This window comes from Dermochelys coriacea, chromosome 2, assembly GCF_009764565.3.
Source record: "Dermochelys coriacea isolate rDerCor1 chromosome 2, rDerCor1.pri.v4, whole genome shotgun sequence".
NCBI lineage: Eukaryota > Metazoa > Chordata > Testudines > Dermochelyidae > Dermochelys > Dermochelys coriacea.
In genome coordinates, this window is record NC_050069.1 from 92,762,596 (window position 1) to 92,783,530 (window position 20,935).

The 20,935-nt window shown below is 41.6% G+C and overlaps 1 protein-coding gene across 3 annotated transcripts; it reads left to right on the forward strand.

Moving 5' to 3' along the window:
• The first annotated feature begins 129 nt into the window (after positions 1-129).
• TUBB6 (tubulin beta 6 class V) lies at positions 130-16,038 on the forward strand. Of its 3 annotated transcripts, XM_043508126.1 has the most exons (5): positions 130-140; positions 4,656-4,746; positions 5,585-5,693; positions 6,900-7,010; positions 14,456-16,038. In XM_043508126.1, exons 2-5 carry the CDS (start codon positions 4,690-4,692, stop codon positions 15,517-15,519), a joined length of 1,341 nt encoding a protein of 446 aa, XP_043364061.1. In that variant the 5' UTR covers positions 130-140; positions 4,656-4,689; the 3' UTR covers positions 15,520-16,038. The 3 variants fall into 3 exon arrangements, with proteins under 3 accessions (XP_043364061.1, XP_043364064.1, XP_043364063.1); XM_043508129.1 differs by lacking the exons at positions 130-140; positions 6,900-7,010 and having other exon boundaries at positions 4,731-4,746; XM_043508128.1 differs by lacking the exons at positions 130-140; positions 4,656-4,746; positions 5,585-5,693 and adding an exon at positions 6,078-6,375.
• Positions 16,039-20,935: the final 4,897 nt, after the last annotated feature.

Sequence of the window (20,935 nt, forward strand, 5' to 3'; positions counted from 1 at the left end):
AAATGTTGCTCATCATTTGTATATTAATGACAGTGCATCTCAGTGTCTTGTGGTGATTTCACATTTACATTGAAAAGGAGCACTGACAAAACAGAATCCAGAAGGACTCTGCTTATGAAAGCATTTGGGGAGTGAGAGTAGTTACCCAGCATCACCTTCTGGGATCCCTTAAAAAGAAAACAGCAAGCTCATTGTAAGAGCATACAGTACATTCCTGCAAGCAAATCAGTAATACCTCATGGTCAGCAGTACTAATGCATTGTAAAGTTCAAAACTAACTTTTTTTAAAATATAATAATAAATACTAATAATAATCTCCAGATTGAATGTCCTTTAGCAACTGTATCACTCACAGGGGGTTGTAGAAATGACAGTGCGTTTCTGCTAGAATACTTTTTATTTTGCACTTTGGCCCAAATCCTCAAAGGTAGTAATGGAAGTTAGGGGCCTAAATACCACTGAGGATCTGGGCCTTTCTGTCTCAAACAAATCAGATCCCAAAAGTCTCGGTCACACAGAGTGGCACCAAAGCTGAATGGAGACCAACTTCTGTCTTAATTTTGAATCTCCTTGCTTGTCTCTGTGTTGTGCTACTACCAGGTAGTTTAACCGCTTAATTTGCCCTAACTCATAAATTTTATAAGCTGATGAAAGGTTTGTCTGGGTTAATTTGTTTACTTATATAAATTCAACTGCTGAGTTAAAAATGTAGCCACACTATATGTAGGATACACGAAACCTGTCTCTACAGCAACAGCAGTTGCCTAGTAAACATTATTAGCAGCCCTGCACAGATTCTTGATATCACTGGAGGAAAAATATTAATTTCTTGTCAAATGGAAAAAGACTAAGGGCCTCCAATTCTGGAAACCGCTTAAGCACTCCTGTCTCCTCTCTGTCTCACAATCAAAAAGGAAATAAACCGGGGAGAAGAGATGAGCTGACATGATTGAATGCAAAACACCCATGACAAATACATGAGTGCATAGTTATTATCTGTGTTAAATGTCTCAGTTTAATTTTAAATGTACCAAAAACATCATTTATTAGAATAAACTTGTATCAAATTTAATCAAAGCCTTTTACTTCCTGTACATGTGGATAAATTAATTAATTAAATACAACCCAGGGTTGGTTGGTTGGTTTTTTTTTTTTTTTTCAACACATGGAAACTTAAACTGCCAAATAATAAATAAATAAATAAATAAATCACACCTTCAACAAGACATTCCTGTTCAGTTTTTAGTGTAGGGTGAGTTTTGTTTATAAGCTTGTTGGTAAGCTGACTGTTAGAGTGAAATGTGCAGTGTACTATGTGAATTTTGAATATTATTTTGATACTGTGAATCTTAAAATTTTGTAAAATCACCCAGAGCATGTAATGGACACTCGCTGATGTTCTTATAAACCAAATCAAACTAAAATTATTTTATTTAATTATTAGGGAAACCCAACCATGTTAACAGCTCTTTTGCAACATTAACTTCTCATTAGCCTGTGCAAACTCCTCTAATAAATAGGAGTGCTCCCAGCAATAACATTGCACTGAACACAAATACATTCCCAGAAAAGCAGGAAACAGCTTAACAATCAAGTCTCATGACCAACTAAATAGGGAAGAACTACAGTGGTGTTTTCCCAAGATGTTAAAAAAAAAAAATTTACATGTGTTTTTTATGACTATACTGACTGCTAAGAAGATGATGAGTCTGTGATGTTATTACGAAAACACCTTTTCTGTGTACTGTAGCAACTTGTCCTGAACCTACACGCTTTATCTACACTGTGGAATTTATTCTCCCTTGTGTCTCAATATTTATTTTAGTTTTAAAGTGAATTTTTAGTTCTTGTGAAAGGTGCCAGATTGAGAGCACTAGTAATGTTAGTCTTTGGTTTATCCAAAGAACGTGTACAGTATAGCACAGATATTGGCAGCGCAAGATTTTCCTTCTTGGCAATACACCTTGACCCTGGAGTTATGGCATTTTGGAGGAAGTAAGACCACCTCTAGAGCCAAAGAAGTATTTAATTCTTCATTCCATCTCTGGCATCTCTGCTGAGACTGCCTGTGAAGGTGTCTGTCAATGCTACTTGTGACCAGGGGTCAGCAGTGCGTCCATACACAGATACAAGCGTCCATGATAAAATTTTTGAGGTCTGTGGTAATTTTTCAAAAAATGGAATGACTGAATAACATAACCCAACCCCTCCAACATCCGTCGCTAAGTACGGTAATTTTGTCAAGCGTCCATCGCACCAAATGGTGGTGCTGAACCCTGCTTGTGACATAGACGCCTGTTTACTATCAAATGGATAGAGATCTCCAACCAGAACATCAAAGAACTGTTTATTGTTAACTAAAGCTAATGGCTTTTAATAAACAGCAATCATAGACAAATTCAGACAGATGTCCTAGAGGTTATATATTCCTTATTTTACATATGGTCTATTGCATATTAGGGGGATGCACTAGCCCTATCACCTGCTCCTATACTTACTGGAGGGGATACTTATGAAAATGTAGGCCATATGAGATGAGTGTTCAAAGGGTCAGCTCTGTGAGGAGCATAGAGGCTGTATCTTCTGGCCATAAGACATGTGACCAGCTTTTACTATATTTACTTTGAGTGTACAGATAACTATTGCAAAAAGAAGGGATAGCAATTTTATTAGAAGCCAAAGTATGAGACAGTTCTGAAATGTCTGAGAGAACTTTGCTAGAACAAGATAGTTAGAGTCCTGTTGTCCTCTGAATGCAGCAGATATAAAATTCATATTATAATTGTTGTTAGGCATAAAATAAATGAGAGAACACAGCCCTTAGTTGTAGTTAATTTAAATTATAGGTATAAGGTAGCTGAGAAAGAGATCATTATAAAATTGCAGTAGGTATAAATCTATAATAGTGAGTTAAGATTATGTTCATACAGTAATCCCTGTTTAAAAGATTGTTCTTCTGGGGCTCAATTCTACAAAGCACTTAGGACCACATTTTTATAGATATTTAGGTGCCAAAAGATGCAGATAGGTACCTAGCAGGACTTTCAAAAATGCCTAAGCACAATCAATTATTTGGCTAATGGGATTTTCAAAGGACCTATGCGCATCTTTAAGCACATAAACATCTTAAAACATGGCCCTTGGTCACCTGCATAATTTAAAGTAATTGGGACTATACTCAGGTACTTAAACACATTTCTTAGGTCTTTGCTGGATGGAGAAGTCAGTCCCTTCCAGGATCAAAGCTATGAACAACTTTGGAGGAGTGCACGTACCTCAGATATATACAGGTTATAAAGAAGGTTGAATCTCATAACTTGCCTTTAACCAGACTACAGGCTGAGTAAACATTAACATGGATGACAGAGGAGCAGTGAGAATGTTTACATTCAATGACTGCCAAGTTGATGCTAGAATGTTTTCCCCTGGGCCTAGCGGACTCATACCAGGACAAGGGAGTGAGATTCTAGGTTAATTCAAGTCAGGCTGAACACTAGTGCATATTTCACCTTTTGGAAAATGCATGTAAATGGGACAATTTCTGCTCTCCTTGCTCACATAAATAGTTCTTATGGCTACAATGGAACTATTTGTGGGAATAAGGCAAGAAGCTTTGGCACCTTATAATTGTTTGTTTGAGTAGCTGCTACTTATAGCTGGCACATGTACATTTAGTGGATATATACAATGATTTGTTTGTGCAATTAATAGTCTTTTTTGGAAGCTATTTAGATTAAAGGTGCCATCATGCTGGCCAATATTGCCTCAAAGTTGCCTTGTACTCACTCACCTATCTGTTGTCTCTTGTCTTAGATTGTTAGCCCTTTGGAGCAGATACCATCTTTTTGTTCTGTTTGTACAGTGCCTAGCACAATAGGGTCTTGGTCCATGACTAGGGCTTCTAACCACAACAGTGATATAAAAATATAGATTTGCAAGATTATTATTGTTATAAGTGATCACCAGGAGTGACTGGGAATTCCAATCCTAGCGCTGACGCTTAGGGTCTGATGTTGCAAACCCATCCTCGTGCAAATATCCCCGTGAAGACAATGGTTTCCCTCCATGTAAAATTAGGATAGCACTTCTTTCACGGGGTGTTGTGAAGCTAATGCCAGAGCAATTAATTATTTCCCTACTTATCTAACGTTAAAATTAAAAAAAAAAAAAAAAGGATTATGAGAATGCAGCCACCAAACTTGGGGGGGAAAAATATGTAACCTGCTTTCAATAAACAGTCACCTGTGGTCAAGTTTGATGTGACTGGAAGGCAGGGAGTAATGTACTATATAAATGCTAAGAATCATTAAATTATTATGTCCATAAATTGTTACTTTGGTATTATTTTATCTATCTTGTCTATTATAGTCACTTTTGAGTAAGGAAAATGCAAGCTCCCAAATGGTTAATGTGTTAGCCTGTTCCACTCTTGGCCCCTTGACATCATTCTGGACCAGAAATGAAAGATGAGATGAAATGCCATTCACACAGAGATCCAGCCCCAGTGGAGGCTGGCCAAAGCCAGTTGCTCAGCCTGGGCTAGCTATTTTTGCAGTGAAGTACACAGTGAGCCAAGGTGGGAGGGAAGATCACAGAGCCAATAAAACACTCATTGAGCCAGAGACACACTGCACATAGCTGAACTCTGCACAGAGTCTGTGAGAGAGAGAGAGACTTGTAAGTATCACAATGAGGGAAATTGTACACATCCAGGCTGGCCAGTGTGGAAACCAAATTGGAACTAAGGTAAGAGATCTTTTACACTTCTAAATAGTACCCTCACTTAGTATTTCCTAAGAATTGCACGTAGGGAAATGTAGTCGTTTTTGAAGACGTTGTGTTTTGTTGTACAATGGTACCACAGCTGCTTTTTAAGTCCTTCAGCAGCACAAGGCAAAATTCTGCAAAGCAGCAAGGTGTGTCATTGCCTTAGGATGTTTTTATCTTGAGAAATTCTGGGATAATGGGCAGATTTTCCTCTGATATCTAGCCATTTAGAAGGGGTGTTTTTCTCACAACAAAAAGTTTAGACTCTGACTTGTCTTGGGGTCAGTGCATAAAGACGAGAGAACTGGAAAACTAGCAAAAGTTGCCTCCTTCATGTGACTATAAAAGGCTTTGGAAAAACTACAAGGAATGGCCCCCCCCCAAATTTTTTTTTTTTTAACTGGAGTGGTGGATCAAAGAAAGAAAGGCAGCAAAAATAAAAGCAACAACCAGTAAAATAGCCCTGCAAACAGTTTGTGATGTTAACCGTTTGTTGTGTTTGGTTTTAAATCCTGGTGTAGATCTGCTGCCGGGCTTTTGTCTCTCTCCATCCCCACCCCATCTCCTCCCTGCTGGTCGGGCCAGGGGCAGGGCGTGGCTCAGAGACGCAGCTCTCAGACATGCCAAGAATCCGGCAGCTGTTAGGGCAACGCATGCCTCCAAGGGCTTCCCAATCCCTGCCAAGTGTGGGTGGGTTTGGATTATTTTGACGTTGGTGAAAGAAGGATACACAGGGTTGTTTGTTTTCTGGTGAGAACCGATCTGCTCACGTCTTCCTTTAACCAAGTGTGTCTCCCTTTTTCTGTTCCTCCCTAAGTTTTGGGAAGTGATCAGTGATGAACATGGCATCGACCCAGCAGGAGGCTACGCTGGTGATTCAGCATTGCAGCTGGAGAGAATCAATGTCTACTATAATGAATCATCCTGTAAGTGTACTGCCGCCGCCGGAGGAGGTTAGGAGGGGCGAGGAGAGTGTGATCCCCTAACTGGGAGAGAAGGGATGTTAAAATGGTGAAGAAAGCAAAGGTTTACTCATAGCTTCAGCTACAAAACTTGATTAGACATGTGTGCATTGTCTTCCAATCAACCACCCATCCCAACATTTGCTGCGACTCCCTCTCTTTAGGCAGCAGGAAGGAAATGGTGCAAACAGCTCTGAATTTATTTTTTTTTATTTGCTAGCTATCTAATTTTTTTTATTTATTAGTTTTTGCTGGTGAACATACGATTAAGTCATGTAAAAGTGTCTATTGATTGTCTGACACTAAGCAGTTTATAACGTGAGCTTCCCCCCCCTCCCCTCCCACACTGACACTGACTAGGAGTTCAGAAGCTAAGAAAGGTTGGGCCTCAGGAGGTAGGGGAAGTGGTGGTGACTCTCTAAGGTGACTGTGTTCCCTGAATGCTGGGAATCAATACCCCAGCATGGTGTTAGTGGATATTGTGCTGCTGAAGATGTTTCCTCCTTGGGGGTTGAAAAACCGATATCTGGATCACTCGTGCACGTTCAAGATCCCTGGCCCTTTTTGCAAAGTGCGGGAGCATGTTGTTCTAGACAAATTTCAGATCGGGTAATTCTACCTAAATTCCCCCTATAGTTTCAATTGGGTAAGACATTTTTCACTTCCTGTTCTTATTAACTGTTGTACTGTATGGTGGTGGTGTGTGCTGTTAAACAGCGGCTGTTTTCCACCTCCCAGAAGTGGCTCCATTGCAGTGGTGGATGCAAGTGGTTCTTTATATTTATAAAATATCTGGGGATTATTTGAAAAAAAGACCCTCTACTCATGTAATATATGATAAATTGTTTGCCAAGAACATGTAACCTATATTTTACCAGATAATTGCATATATGGATAGCAACTGGTAAAAGAACAGTTTTTAAAATGTAATTTAGACGGATGAATATGACAAAAACCAAAGGATTTTAAGTCAACTGCTAAACCAGAAATGATTTTTTCCTATAATGCTTGAGAGGAAAGACACCTATAGGAATACAAGTTGTATCAGGACACAAATAAGCTAAGAATGTTACATACTCTGACATATAATTTGTTTATATATTAAGAAATATAATAGAAGGAACTTAGCCAAAATCAGTATACTAAGGATGTCTTTAATTTTTATTGTAGCACAGAAATATGTACCCAGAGCAGTCTTAGTGGACTTGGAGCCAGGAACCATGGACAGTGTGAGATCTGGTCCTTTTGGTCAACTGTTTCGACCTGATAATTTCATCTTTGGTATGTGGATATCATGTTTTCCTTTTAAAACATGTGCTCAATTACCAAGAAATTAACTGTCAAAATGTACTTTGGAATAGAGGGGACAGAAGAACTTACATTTTTTTTTTATTCAAACAGCTGTAATCAGCCGTTAGTAACAAAAAGTTTGATAGCTGAACAGTGCAGTTCAATTATCCAAATATCAGTCGTCCAAAAATCCAAAAGAGGGTCAAACATTGCTCTATTAATTATATGGACAATTTTCTCAATTACACAAACATACTAAATGTTTCCCATGACTTTCTGATACTCTAAATTGTGCTATATTCATTGAATTTACAGGATCCCTGTACTTCCATTAAAAGGGTAGGGAAATTCTGCAGGGGGGAAAGGGAACTTCTCTTTCACAAATTCCACTATTAGTTGGAGCCATAGTTTTATATAAATTCCATGGCCATGAAATTCTTCGCCGACCATGGAATTTCTTACCTTTTCAGTAGGTCAGTGTGCAGTATAGTCAGAAATGGAAGACAAACTGTGTGCAAAGCAGATGAGGTACAACCACATACTGGTGTAGTTGGTTTTTTCTAGAAAATAAGAAACCAGCTCAACACCAAAGAGAACTGTCACTCTGAAAGCAAACAGGGAGATTCTATCAAGTGAGAATTTTTTCAACTTCTGTAGCACCTTCCATCTGAGGTTCACAAAGCACTTTACAAACACTAATGAGTTAAACCTCACAATACCCCCTTTCAAGTTAGAGAGTATTATCAGACCCATTTTACAGATGAGAAAACTAATGCACCTGTAAGTTAAGTGTCCAGGCAGAATTATCACTAGAACTGCTATCTCCTGGTCCTCAGTTCTATGCCTTAAACACAAAACCATTCCCCAGATTATTGTTAGGCTGCAACATACAAGTTGGTGTGCTATGTCAACACAAGGAAGGTGTCAAACACAAGCATGGGAAAGATAAATATTAGGCTGGTAGTGTAAAACTAAACAAACCCCAAGACCTTGCAACTGAGGAGGGGAATAAGGGCTATATACTTTCAAAGGCCTTTAAATTTTTAACTGCTTTTGTAACAGTATCCTCATTCCCTTTCCAGACATTAAAGTTCCTGGAAATTATAGCAAAGGGTGTGTGTTTGTTCCTCTAAAATGCTTTTAAATTATAGTAAGCAGAGGTGGGTCTGAACCAAAACCACAGATCCAAACAACCTGAAACTTTGGAACGCTTTGTTTCTGAACCCAAACTTCACAATTGCTCCCTTTTTCAATAGTGGGCCAAACCAAACCCATGAAAATGAACTCACCTACACTTCTGAAAAGTCTGAATCAGAACTTTGCAGCCTGGAACCATCTCAAAACACAGCAAAATAAATTAAAAACTTCTTGAACAGCCCTCCTCTACATTATACACTCTCCTTAATAAACTAACAATGAGCTTAAGAGCATGTGATCAATTGGTGTTTCATGCTGGGCGTGCTGCCAGCATCAGGCACTGTCCTACAAATCTGGTGAATGGGTGCCTTAGAATTGAAATGGAAATCTCCTGTGTCAAAAGCCAATAAAGCTCCCCCCGCCCCATCTTTTTATTTATTTATTATTTTATATCTGTTGTGGGCCCCACAGAGGATTCTGTGGCAGAGGCTGGTGATTCTGTATTTGCCGTATCTCAAACCCATGCTTATAGGGAGGGGTTTGTTCCTAAACTCAGCTTTTTGCTTTTTTTTTAAAGTCAGAACTTATAGTTGTCGCACATCAAAATGCTAGAGTAGGTCAGTTAAAGTGCATCAAATGCCTTAGATTTCTCTGTGCATGTTGGGCCTGATCCTGCATTCCTTGCACACCCAAAATTTCCTCTAAAGTCAGTGGGAGTAAAAGTTTACATTAACTATCTTCTTGACCTAAAATATGAATAAGCACAAGGAAAATAATTCCTCTTTCATATGCTTGCTGGTTATAGCATTGGACTGGAATGAGACTACTTCCCTTCCCAGGTTCCTCATCCAGTCTCAATCCCCCACTCCCCAGTAAACCTCTCACCTTCTCCTTGCTTCAATCTCTTTGACAAGCCCTTTCCAGTCCTCTGCCCCCCCGCCCCGCTAGTTGGTAGATCTTTCTCCTCTCTCCCACTGGTTCCTAGTCCCATTCTCCTTGTCCAGCCAGTCCTGGTCACCCCTCCTCCCCCCAACTCCTTATCTAATCTCTGTGTCATCATCCCCCAACCAACTAGCTCCCAGTCCTCCCTGCCCCATTTTCCCTCCCAGTCTCCTCACCCCCTTCCCAGCTCCTGGTCTCCTTGCCAAACTAGTCCTAGCCTCTTTGCCCAACCAGTGTTAATCCCAGTTTAGCCACTCCCCCCCACGCCCGGTCCCAGTCAGTCTCTCTCTCCCCCTCCCCCCGTGCAGTCCCCGTCTCAGCAGGCTCATTGTTCCAATCTATTCCTTTCCTCTCCCCAGTCCGGCTTTTGTTCCCTTTGCGTTTGAATCAGTGCCCTCCTCCAAGCGGCCAGGGTGCCAGTGGGGGTGTGAGAGTACCCTTTCACTTCTGATGCCTGCTCCCACGGTGCCTGGGAGAGTTACAGCACAGGGCTGGAACATGCTCATTTGCTCTGTGGAGATGACACATGCACATTGTGGTCAGTACTAGGAGCTGAGAGAGATTTGAGCATGTTCAGTGAGGATGAAATTTTCAGAGATTTTAGCTGCTAAAAATCAAATCTCTGAGCATATGCAAACTGATTTTTTTCAAAGGCTTATACCCTGGCCAAATGTGGGCAGAGTTTCATGAGGATAGCAAAAAAGCACAATCCTGAGACAAAGGCCACCGCACAGTCAAAGCATGGGAGCACTAGAGCTGTTCAAAGAAAAGGTTGCCAGAATTTTTTTTAACATGGGCAAAACAATGCATTTTCCCCTAGCCTCATTCTCAGAAATGGCTGTACAATGTTGGCTGAAATGTTCCAAAACCAATTCAGCCTGGAGGAGACATCCACCATGGAAAATTTCAGCCTGAACAGTTACAGTTTGGCAAAGTTGTAAGCAACTTAAAACTGGGTCTTATAGAGGGAATTGTTCCACAACCTTAATAGTAGGCTCTGTGTTTGACCAGTAGGGTCTAGCACAGAGGTGGGCAAACTACGGCCCACGGGCCACATCTGGCCTGTGGGACCATCCTGCCTGGCTCCTGAGCTCCTGGCTTGGGAGGCTAGTCCCAAACCCCGCCCCTGCTGTTCCCCCTCCCCTGCTGCTGCGTGGGCAGCGGGGCTGCGAGCTACTGCCGCTCTGAGTGGCATGGTAAGAGGGCTGTGGTGGCATGCGCAGGCAGCGGTGACGGGGTTGGGTAGGGAGTCCTGGGGTGGCAGACAGGGCAGTTAGGGATGGGGGGGCCCAGGGAGCAGTCAGGGGACAGGGAACAGGGGGGGTTGGATAGGACTTGGGATCCCGGGGACCTGTCGGGGTGGGGGTGTTGATAGGGGTTGGGGCAGTCAGGGGACAAGGAGCAGGGGGAGTTGGATAGGGGGTGGGATCCCGGTTTGGGGCGGGGGCTCCAGGAGGAGGCAGTCAGGGGACAAGAAGCAGGGGTGTTTGGATGGGTCAGGGATTCTGAGGGGGACAGTCATGGGGCAGGAAGTGGGAAGGGGTGGGGGCCGGGCTGTTTGGGGGGCACAGCCTTCCCTACCTGGCCCTCCATACAGTTTCATACCCCGATGTGGCCCTCGGGCCAAAAAGTTTGCCCACCCGTGCTCTAGCATAATGGTGTTTGGTGGTAAATTATAAATTTATCACAATTTGTATGAGCAAACTGATGGGCATCTACTTGAGCCTAATAAACTGCAAAGTTTTGCATCATAGTTCATAAGCTATAACAATTTATCGTATCTAAGAAAATGTGAAACTGATCATTTCGAAGATGTTTTGCTGTATTTTGAACATTCTGAAGTCCCCAGATTTAATATTCTATCACAAGAGAGCAATTTGTAGGCAGATCAACTCCAATATCAATATTTTAAGTAAAATATTAAGTAATGTTTTCTTACAACTTGAGCCTTTTTGTTTTTCCTTCTGTGGTTTAATACTTTGTCATCAGACAAATGCAGTTTAAAAATGTACAGCTTTCTGTCAGATGTTTATTTTATAGTAGGTTATGTTTGTTCCCTCTATACAGCCTTTACGAGACCAGTTTTCATAGCATTGGATTTGTTTACAGGATTAAAATTACAAAAGTAAATGGAAAAAAATCCTGCATTTGTTTGCATTATTTAACTCGAAGCTAAAAAAGTCTATTGGTGAGCAGGATGAGATATCTCTGCCTTGTCACAGACTTACCAACTCAATGAGATAAAATAGATGCTCTTAAGGTCAAAAGATACCAATAACTATCTACATCAAAGAAGGGAAAATAAGTATAATCTTTGCTATTTAATTTCTTTGTACTGAACAAATCATATGCACCTACCTTTCCTGAGCAATTTGCCTTCATTCCCATTCCCTATCAGTTTCTCTACTTATGTTTTGTTTCCATTCATACTTTATCACTGTTCCCATCTCTGAGCCACATTCTGCTACTGGTACTCCTGGCACAATTTGCAGAGAAAAAAAGAAAAGGAGGACTTGTGGCACCTTAAAGACTAACAAATTATTTGAGCGTAAGCTTTCGTGAGCTACAGCTCACTTCATCGGATGCATTACTTAGAATCTTTTGTGAGGATCCTACAAAATATATAGCACAGTAGTATCTGTTTGCTGGCATGCTGCCTGAGGGGTGCAGTATGCACAGCGGGTGGCTAACTCAAGCAGAGCAAGGACAATTTTTATCTTGTATTCGGTGCTGGAAGGATACAGTTTTTCACTCCGCACAGCTGGACAGGAAATACAGAACTTCCCACATTCTCGAGAGAGAGGAAGATATAACAACGTATAGAACAATGTCTTAGCTAACCAAAAACGGAACAAGGAACCTGAAATTGGCATGGTGAAGTTACAAGATCATATTTAAACAATACCAAAACCAGCAGTTTAGCTGACTTGATGGTTGGCAGCAGCGCATCACAGCACACAGCCTAAAACTGGTCATGGAGAGTGGGTAGAAGGCGAAAAGGAGTGGGGCAGAGCTGTGAAAGTTCAAAGCTGGTCTGATTCTGCAACCGTTACTCATGCTGAGTAGCACTGACTCATAAAAGTAGTCCCACTGAATTCATGGGACTACTCATAAAAGTAGTAAGAGGAGCGTAAAAATCTGGTCCTCTATTTTGTTATCCAGTTCATAGAACAACACTGAAACAACATAGGGAAGGAGCTCCCGTAGCATCCGTATTGTAATGGGAGGGGACAATATGGAATGAAGAGAAAATATAAGCTGAGAAAAAGTTAGAGGCCCACTCTTATAGGTTGCTGAGCTGAGCAACAGTGAGAGGTGCTGAGTGCTCTCAGTGCCTACTGAAATTAACCAAAGTTGAGGGCACTCAGTACCTGCTAGGACAGAGGTTCTCAAACTAGGGGTCTGGACCCCGCATGACCCCGTCATGAGGTTATTACATGGGGGGTCATGATCTGTCAGCCTCCACACCAAACCCCACGTTGCCTCCAGCATTTATAATGGTGTTAAATATATTTAAGAGTTTTTAATTTATAAGGGGGGGTTGCACTCAGAGGCTTGCTGTGTGAAAGGGGTCACCAGTACAAAAGTTTGAGAACCACCGTGCTAGGACATTTTCAGTAACTTGCAAGATCAGACCTTTGGCCCCGGTTAACACCAACATGTTGATTCAGGCCAATCACTTAAGTAAAGAAACATAGTTTTGGTTACATCAAGTTAAATATAGCATTGTGTCATAAAATCCAGTTTCAGAAGGTCAACATCATCCTCGAATGAAATTGTGTTCCCTGGTTGAAACCAGTAACCACATGAAACATTAACATCCTTTAATTTAAAAGATTTGTGTCTATGATTTGGTGGTGTATGCATCATATTCTTTATAAAAAGCAAGCTTTTAAATGTGAACAAATGCTAGTTTTTTGTTTATGGAATAAACTAGATTAGGGGTATTAAAAGCCTCTACAGCAAGGAGTCAACTTTATTTCTAGATCTGTTTTGGAGAAGGCAAAACACAGAGACAGAATTTACTGAATATAAACGAAAGCTACCAGTAACATAAGACAAAAGTAAACATTTTAACAACTCAAGTTTTCTTAAAATAGCTTAACAAAACAAGAGTTTCTTCAAAGTGAAGCAGCCAAGCCAAATGTGAGTGAATGGCATTGTGACATGGCGCTAGGGTTGCCAATTTTGGTTGGACGTACTCCTGGAGGTTACATCACATGACAGTCTTTAATGAAAGATTAATTTTTAATTCCTGGAGACTCCAGGGCACCATGCGACCCCATGTGCCATGTCACAATGACTGGAACAGGACGCCAGGCTCATCCCTGCAGGTCAGGAGCCATCGTTGCTGGGTGAGAGTGGGGCAGGCTCAGTCTCCAGCCCTGTGTGGAAAAGGTGCCACACAGACACTTAAAGGCCACGAATGAGGGTGTCGATCAACTCCCCCATCCCCACCGGCCCCAGTGCCAGATGAGGATAGTTGTGTTTTGCACTCATTCTGCACTGGAGTCAGTACGGATGCAAGATGCAGATACAAGGCCAAGGCCAAGAAAAATAAATTAATGGGCATGGAAATTGAAATACACTCTCCTATGCCTAGAATTGGACCATCCACATCAGGGATGCCCGGATGAGGCACAATGGCAAAGCAACCCGTGAAACTTGCTCTAAAACTGCCCATTGCTACAACTCTTCTGTGGATGTATAGAGAGGTTCAGTTTCTGAGTTTTTTAATCTGGCACCTTTGTAATAAAGATCACAAAATATACATTAAAATGACAAGTTTCAGATCAGATTAGAACATTAAAAGGAATTTAGGTTTTAAAGCATTTAGGGAAATATAAAGCAATGTTTTCATTATTATTTTTAAATCTTTCAGTGGAAACAGCTTATTTTTAAAAGAATACCATTCCCTCTGCGGAGATTACAATTCAAATATTGTTTATGAATGGGAACTAAAAAGTTGAAATTATTAGACATGGCTATAAACAAGAAAGAAACAGACTAGCTAATTTTCACTGTCCAAGCTGAGAGAAAGTCAGGCAGTAAATTCAACTAAACTTAGTAACCAAAGACAAAGTTCAGTTAATATTTGGAAAACCGAATTTCCCCTACAGTGTCCATCAGAAATCACAGCTAATATATGGTAATTAGCAATATTTTTCTATGTGCTCATTGTCAAAAAATGCAACTAGTAATTCTTCTTCTGTACATATTTGTAAGCAAGACAAAAGAGTTTGATTTACTAGCTCACAAATTTAGAACAATTCATTGTATGTGATTTGAGATCATTAAACCTCCAACCGTCAGACCCGATCAGTAATATTTTCTTCCTTTATCCCATATGATTTCAGGACAAACAGGTGCAGGAAATAACTGGGCCAAAGGACACTATACAGAAGGAGCAGAGCTGGTAGATTCAGTGCTTGATGTTATAAGAAAAGAATGCGAACACTGTGATTGCTTGCAAGGATTTCAGCTCACTCATTCCCTTGGAGGAGGAACAGGTTCTGGCATGGGAACGCTACTCATCAGCAAAATCAGAGAGGAATATCCAGATAGGATAATGAATACATTTAGTGTCATGCCCTCTCCAAAAGTTTCCGACACAGTGGTGGAGCCTTATAATGCTACACTCTCAGTCCACCAGCTGGTTGAAAACACAGATGAAACCTACTGCATTGATAATGAGGCTTTGTATGACATTTGTTTCCGCACCCTGAAGCTCACCACCCCAACGTATGGAGATTTAAACCATTTGGTGTCTGCTACAATGAGTGGAGTAACTACATCATTGCGTTTTCCAGGCCAGCTAAATGCTGACCTTCGAAAACTGGCAGTAAATATGGTGCCATTCCCACGCCTTCACTTTTTCATGCCAGGGTTTGCTCCTTTGACAGCCAGAGGCAGTCAGCAATACCGAGCACTCACTGTTCCAGAGCTCACTCAACAGATGTTCGATGCCAAAAACATGATGGCAGCCTGTGACCCAAGGCATGGACGATATTTAACAGTGGCGACAGTATTCCGAGGTCCCATGTCCATGAAAGAGGTTGATGAACAGATGCTGGCCATCCAAAACAAGAACAGCAGCTACTTTGTGGAATGGATCCCAAATAATGTCAAAGTGGCAGTTTGTGACATCCCACCCCGTGGCCTCAAGATGGCCTCTACCTTCATTGGCAACAGCACAGCTATTCAAGAGCTCTTCAAAAGGATCTCTGAGCAGTTCTCTGCCATGTTCAGGAGAAAGGCTTTCCTCCACTGGTTTACAGGAGAAGGGATGGATGAGATGGAATTTACAGAAGCAGAAAGCAACATGAATGACCTGGTTTCAGAGTACCAGCAGTACCAAGAAGCTACGGCAAACGATGGAGAGGAAACATTTGAAGATGATGAGGAAGAGATCAATGAATAAAGAAATTCTGTTTTACACACACTAATCTACATCAAAATTCCCAAATCTGGATTTTTAAAATTAGTCTTGTATATCCATATTTAAGATCCATCCTTCTTTCTTCAAAAAAATAGAGAGAGGGAAAAAAAGTAGCTTGATTCTCAGAGGTGATGAATTTCCTTCAGCTTCCATTGACTTCAGTGGGAACTGAGGGAGATCAGCACCTCTGAAAATCATGCCACTTGTATATAGGAGACTAATTTTAGGCAGCCAATTTTAGAATTTTGGCCTAAAAGTTTAAATACAGAGATCACTAGATTTGTCTAAATAAACAAAACTTGTCTTCTATGAAAAGTTGTACAAGAGGTAGAATGGGGATGGAAAGTCATTTGAAAGTAGGGCTGTCTTGTTTTCATCAAACTGTGAACAGCAATAACAGCAAAAATCTTGTGCATCTTTGAAGTGTTATTCTGTACTGAATGTATAGTACTTATGTGCCAGGAGCAGAATCTATTCATAATAAAAGAAAATTTAATCATGTTCTACTCTTTTGTACAGTAAATGTTGACACTGATATTTGACTTCAGACCTTTAACAGCAAATCTAAATACAAATGGCAAGTATCCTCTTAATAAGAGTGTTTTCAGGAGTCAGTGCTATATTAATATCAAGGGAACTAGGAACCAAAGATCACTAGCAACCTATTCAGGAATCATACTGCGCGTGATCTTTTAACTCTTTTACCAACTTGTCCCAGAATGATCACACACAACGTTTACATGAAATTCATGCAATGTACTGCAGAACTTGTGTAAGCTCACCCATCCTATGATTTGAATATAAAAGTATTAAAGATATTAAAAAGGAAGCACATGTACAAAATAACTCAGATGCCTTGCATTCCATAAAACTGAATTATTTCAAATGCTTGGAAGAGCTCCAGATAAAGGCCCAAAGGAAAAAAAAAAAATCAGAAACCCAAACTCTAAAAGTTTCAAGAACCTTCTGTTTCTTTCCTTTCCCCTCCCAAAATGCTGTTTGAGCCAAAGTACTTCTCAGTACTTAAAGAATTTTACAAATACTCTAGAAAAATTTAATTTTGTCCCAACATCCATCTAATAAGATTCATCCATCTAATCTTCTAATAAGATTACAATATTTATTAAGTTGAATTCAGGGAGTCAGAATTTTAAAAAGTTCATTAGACAAATAACTGTATTTTATAAACTAAAATTATCTACTTAATTTTATCCATATTAAATCTATACTAATTTAACTTTAATACATTAAAAATGCCCTATGCAACATAGTGACTCCTTGGACTGAAGAATTCAAGGCAAGGCACTAAGTGACAGTGCTGAGAAAGGTGTTGTGTCAGTGTCATCAGTCTGGCTTTGGGCTGTCTGCTGCCTTTGTTCTAGGGCCAATCAGCTGCCCCCCATTCTCCACTACATGTAAACTGCTGATCTGGAAGAACTCCTGGCCATGTTTACATCTTTTTCAGGGCACAGTTTTATTTTTCAACATAAAATTTAAGCAAAATATCAAAACAAAAAAGCAGTTCCTCTGCCCATCATAGGCAATAGCTCCTACATGCTTTTCCCCTTGTCCCTCTCAGCCTGAAAGGAGGACATACCATTCCCTCAATCTCCCACCTGCAGCTGAGCTCTTCACCAGTTATAGGCATCACCTGACCTCCTTCCTAGCTGGATCTGATAAATTGAAGAGGACTGTCTATCTCCTAGCACTTAAGATGCAAGCGACCCTGTTACAAGTATATACCCAGATATTCATGGACACTGGGTAGGTGTACTTTGAAAGGTCAAGAAAGTACCAACTGTATAGGTGGCTATACTCTTTGAAATGATCAATTGTGCAAAAGCTAATTAACATTACATAGTATACTCAACTTGTGATCTGCTATCTTGTATATTGAGGAATATGGTTTTAATGCTATATTGAGTGTTAACTAAGAATTACTTAAAATTCTAAGCATGCTAATGAGGACTTAACACCTAATATTATACAAAACAAAGAGGGGACTCACAGACAAATAAGTTTAGTAACACTGTGGATGTGACGGCTGTTAGGTTAAAGGAAAAGAGTGGACAAACTTTCTGTGCTCTAAAACCAGAGAGAAGAACATGCTCCTGTACTAGTACGATCTACAGCTACTAGTCTCTCTCCGATGTAACTAAGACCTCTAGCATAGCTTTTTCTAGCTCACACTACATAAGAGCAAGTTTAAAATGTGCTCAGATATCATGATAGGTACCTTAAATAGCTGGCATGGGAATCTCTCAACAGCCTGCTATCTTAGTTATAGTACATGCAATTGCTTGTGTATTGCAATACATATTAAATTAAGGATGGAGCATCAGCCACAGTTGACTCCATTTAAAAACAAATGGCCAGGGACAATTCTTCAAATAAGCCATAAACCTGAGGGATGCCGGAGGTTTGTGCGCTCATCTGGTGAACATTAGGTAATTCTATATTGCTGTCTTTATGGGCACACTGAATTAACATCTGGAGTATCAATTCTGAACCTTTGGAGCACCATCAAGTCCTGCAATCCTACACCCCCAACTAATTCACTCTCTCTCAACATGCACTTCTATCTGTAGTTGTCTCCTGGGGATGAAGAGCCTCTACTGTGTACTGAGAAAGGATCCGTTGAGAACATCTCCAGCTCTCTTTTCCTGAAGGAGGGAAAACCTGGACATCTTTCCTCTTTCTCCCCCTGAGCCACTTCTCACTAGGAAAGGGCACAGGGGACCAGTTTGGGTGGAGATAGTCAAGGAACCATGCCTGGGAGCACATCTATTCCTCCCTCCAAATCACTGCTCCACTTTCAGAATTAAAATTGAGATGTTTCAGTAACGGGTTTGGACAGAGGAGTTGCTAATAGCATCACTGTTTCTTTTATTGTATTCTCCCACTTCCTTCATTTGTTTTTCTACCTTTACCTGCAAGCCTGGCAGTTTTTATTTATTTATTTATTAAACCTACCCTGCTCTGAGTCCTATCTTGTTTCTGCTCCTCCTCTTTAGTCTTTAGATCTTCCACCTGAGTTTTCTGTTTGTCTTTTTTCTCCTCTCTCATTTTCAGTCTATTTCCCCTTTCACCTTCCTTCCCTGGATCTCCCCTCACCACATCTGCTAAACTCATTTATTCTATTGTATCCCCTGTCCTTAAACAAGCTCCCTAATGTCTCTACGTGCCCAGCCACAATGTTGTACTTACCTCAGAGGTAGGCATGGGTGGAGTGTGGCTCCGGCAGTTGGGGAGGCTGGTGTGCTTGGCTCTCCCAGCCGCTGCTCACCATTGCTCCTCTTCTCTGCTGCAGAGGAGCCATGTGACCAGTGGTGGTGGGGCCTCAGGGGAGGTGGAGTGGAGGAGAGGAGCAACTTGGTGAACAGTGGGGGCCTTGGGGGTCTGAAGGAGAGGAATGATGCAAGAGGTGGTGTGGGGGTGGAGAGGAACAAGTGGCAGGAGCCTTGGGGAAGGGGATGGTGGTGGAGGAGAGGAGCGACAGCAAGTGGTGGGGGCCTCAATGGAGGGTGGAGGAGAGGAGTCATATGGCAGGCAGTGGGGACCTTGAGGAGGGGAAGGTGGAAGAAAGGAGGGACTCAGTGAGCAGTGAGGACCTCGTGGGTGGAGGAGAGGAGCGACTCAGTGAATGGTGGGGGCCTCAGGGAAGGGGCAGAATGAAGGCAGGCCTGGGGGAAGGAGCAGTACAGCCTATTATACCCATCCCCCAGATATGTAGGGGATGCCATACCAAGAAATACCAGTAGGCTCATACCTTGAGCATTACAGTCAAAGTATATCTGCCTGGCAGCATATCTGACTGTGTGAGGCAGAGGGGTGGGGCAGGGCGGGGAAGGGCAAGGCTAGGGTAGCAGTCTAAGTAGGGATGGTGGGGAGGTTGTTCTCAAGGAGCACATGCTGAGCCAGACTCCTGTGACTTTCCTCTGGTTTAGCTGGCGCGGCTGCTAGAGTTTCCAAAAACCAAGACAAAACAGATAAAAACATAAGGCCCCAGGGATGGGGCTTCTCAGCTGGTCATGCTCGGAGCCACTGCAGGTTCCTGGTTTTCTCTCAACCTTGAAATGCTCTCCATTATCCCGCTGTTTTGCCCCTTGCGTTAGTGATGTTTCATGTCCCCACCACAGCTTCTCACAACAAGGTGGGGTGGGATTTGGGTGAGGCTCTTCTCTGGTCCTCCTAGAACACAATGAGGCTGAGCAGTATTGAGGGGTCTACGCTTTCCCACCCCATCCTCTTGCGTCACCTGCACTCAGCTAGCAGGGTAATGGGAGGAGAATGTCAGCCAGAGTCAGCTGGTCATCTCACCCCCAGAGTCCCTACTGGAAAAGACACCAGTGTTCTAACAGATTTGTGAAACTGCAGCTCTGTCCAGCCACAAGCACACCTATAGCTACTGCATCAGCCTGCACTTGAATAGGTGGATTTAGAGTCCCCTCCTCCCACCTCACATTTAAAGTTCTGTGATTTTAAGTGTTTGTAAAGGGGCAGGTGCAGTAAGACAGGGTTGGTTTTGCTCATAAGAACACAACAATGGCCACACTAGGTCAGACCAACAGTCCATCTATCCCCGTATCCTGTCTTCCAGCAGTGGCTGGTGCCAGATGCTTCTGAGGGAATGAACAAAAAGAGCAATTTTTGAGTGACCTCTACTGTCATCCAGTTCCAGCATCTGGCAGTCAGAGGTTTAGGGCACCTAGAGCATGGGGTTGCATCCCTGCCCAACCTGGGTAATAGCTAGTGTTGAACGTCTCCTCCAAGAACATATCTAATTCTTTTTTGAATCCAGTTATAGTTTTGGCCTTCACACCATCCCCTTGCAATGAGCTCCACAGATTGACTGTGCATCGTAAGTACTTTTTCACACTTTTGTTTTAAAGCTGCTGCCCATTAAGTTTCTATGGTGACCTCTGGGTTCTTGTGTTATGTGAAGGGGCAAATAACATTCAGGTTTAATGTTTTCCATTTTAGCTCCAGCTATCTCCAGTTGGGGCCACTCCATGCTACTTTAAGGTGCAACATATCCAGATTTATCCTAGTGACCCAACAGCAATAGAACTAGGAACCTGTGAAAAGCACCATGGCTGTAAAGTGGGACATGCAGCACTACATCCACTGCAGAGTCATTTAAGTCTGTGCGCAGAGGAGCTTGCAATCTAAATATGCAAGTCAATACAACATGCAGTTGGACAGCCAGAGAAAGGGTACTTGTTAAAAGAAAATTCTCTTAGTATTATGGATAGGTGACATCACTTTCACAGAGCCAGGATAGCGATTGCTGCAGGCTTGAGGAAGTGGAGAGAAATAAAATAAAAATAAATAAATAAATAAATATATATAAAATCCTTAGAGACTACAAATTGGTGATTTCTAACAGTAATAGTTA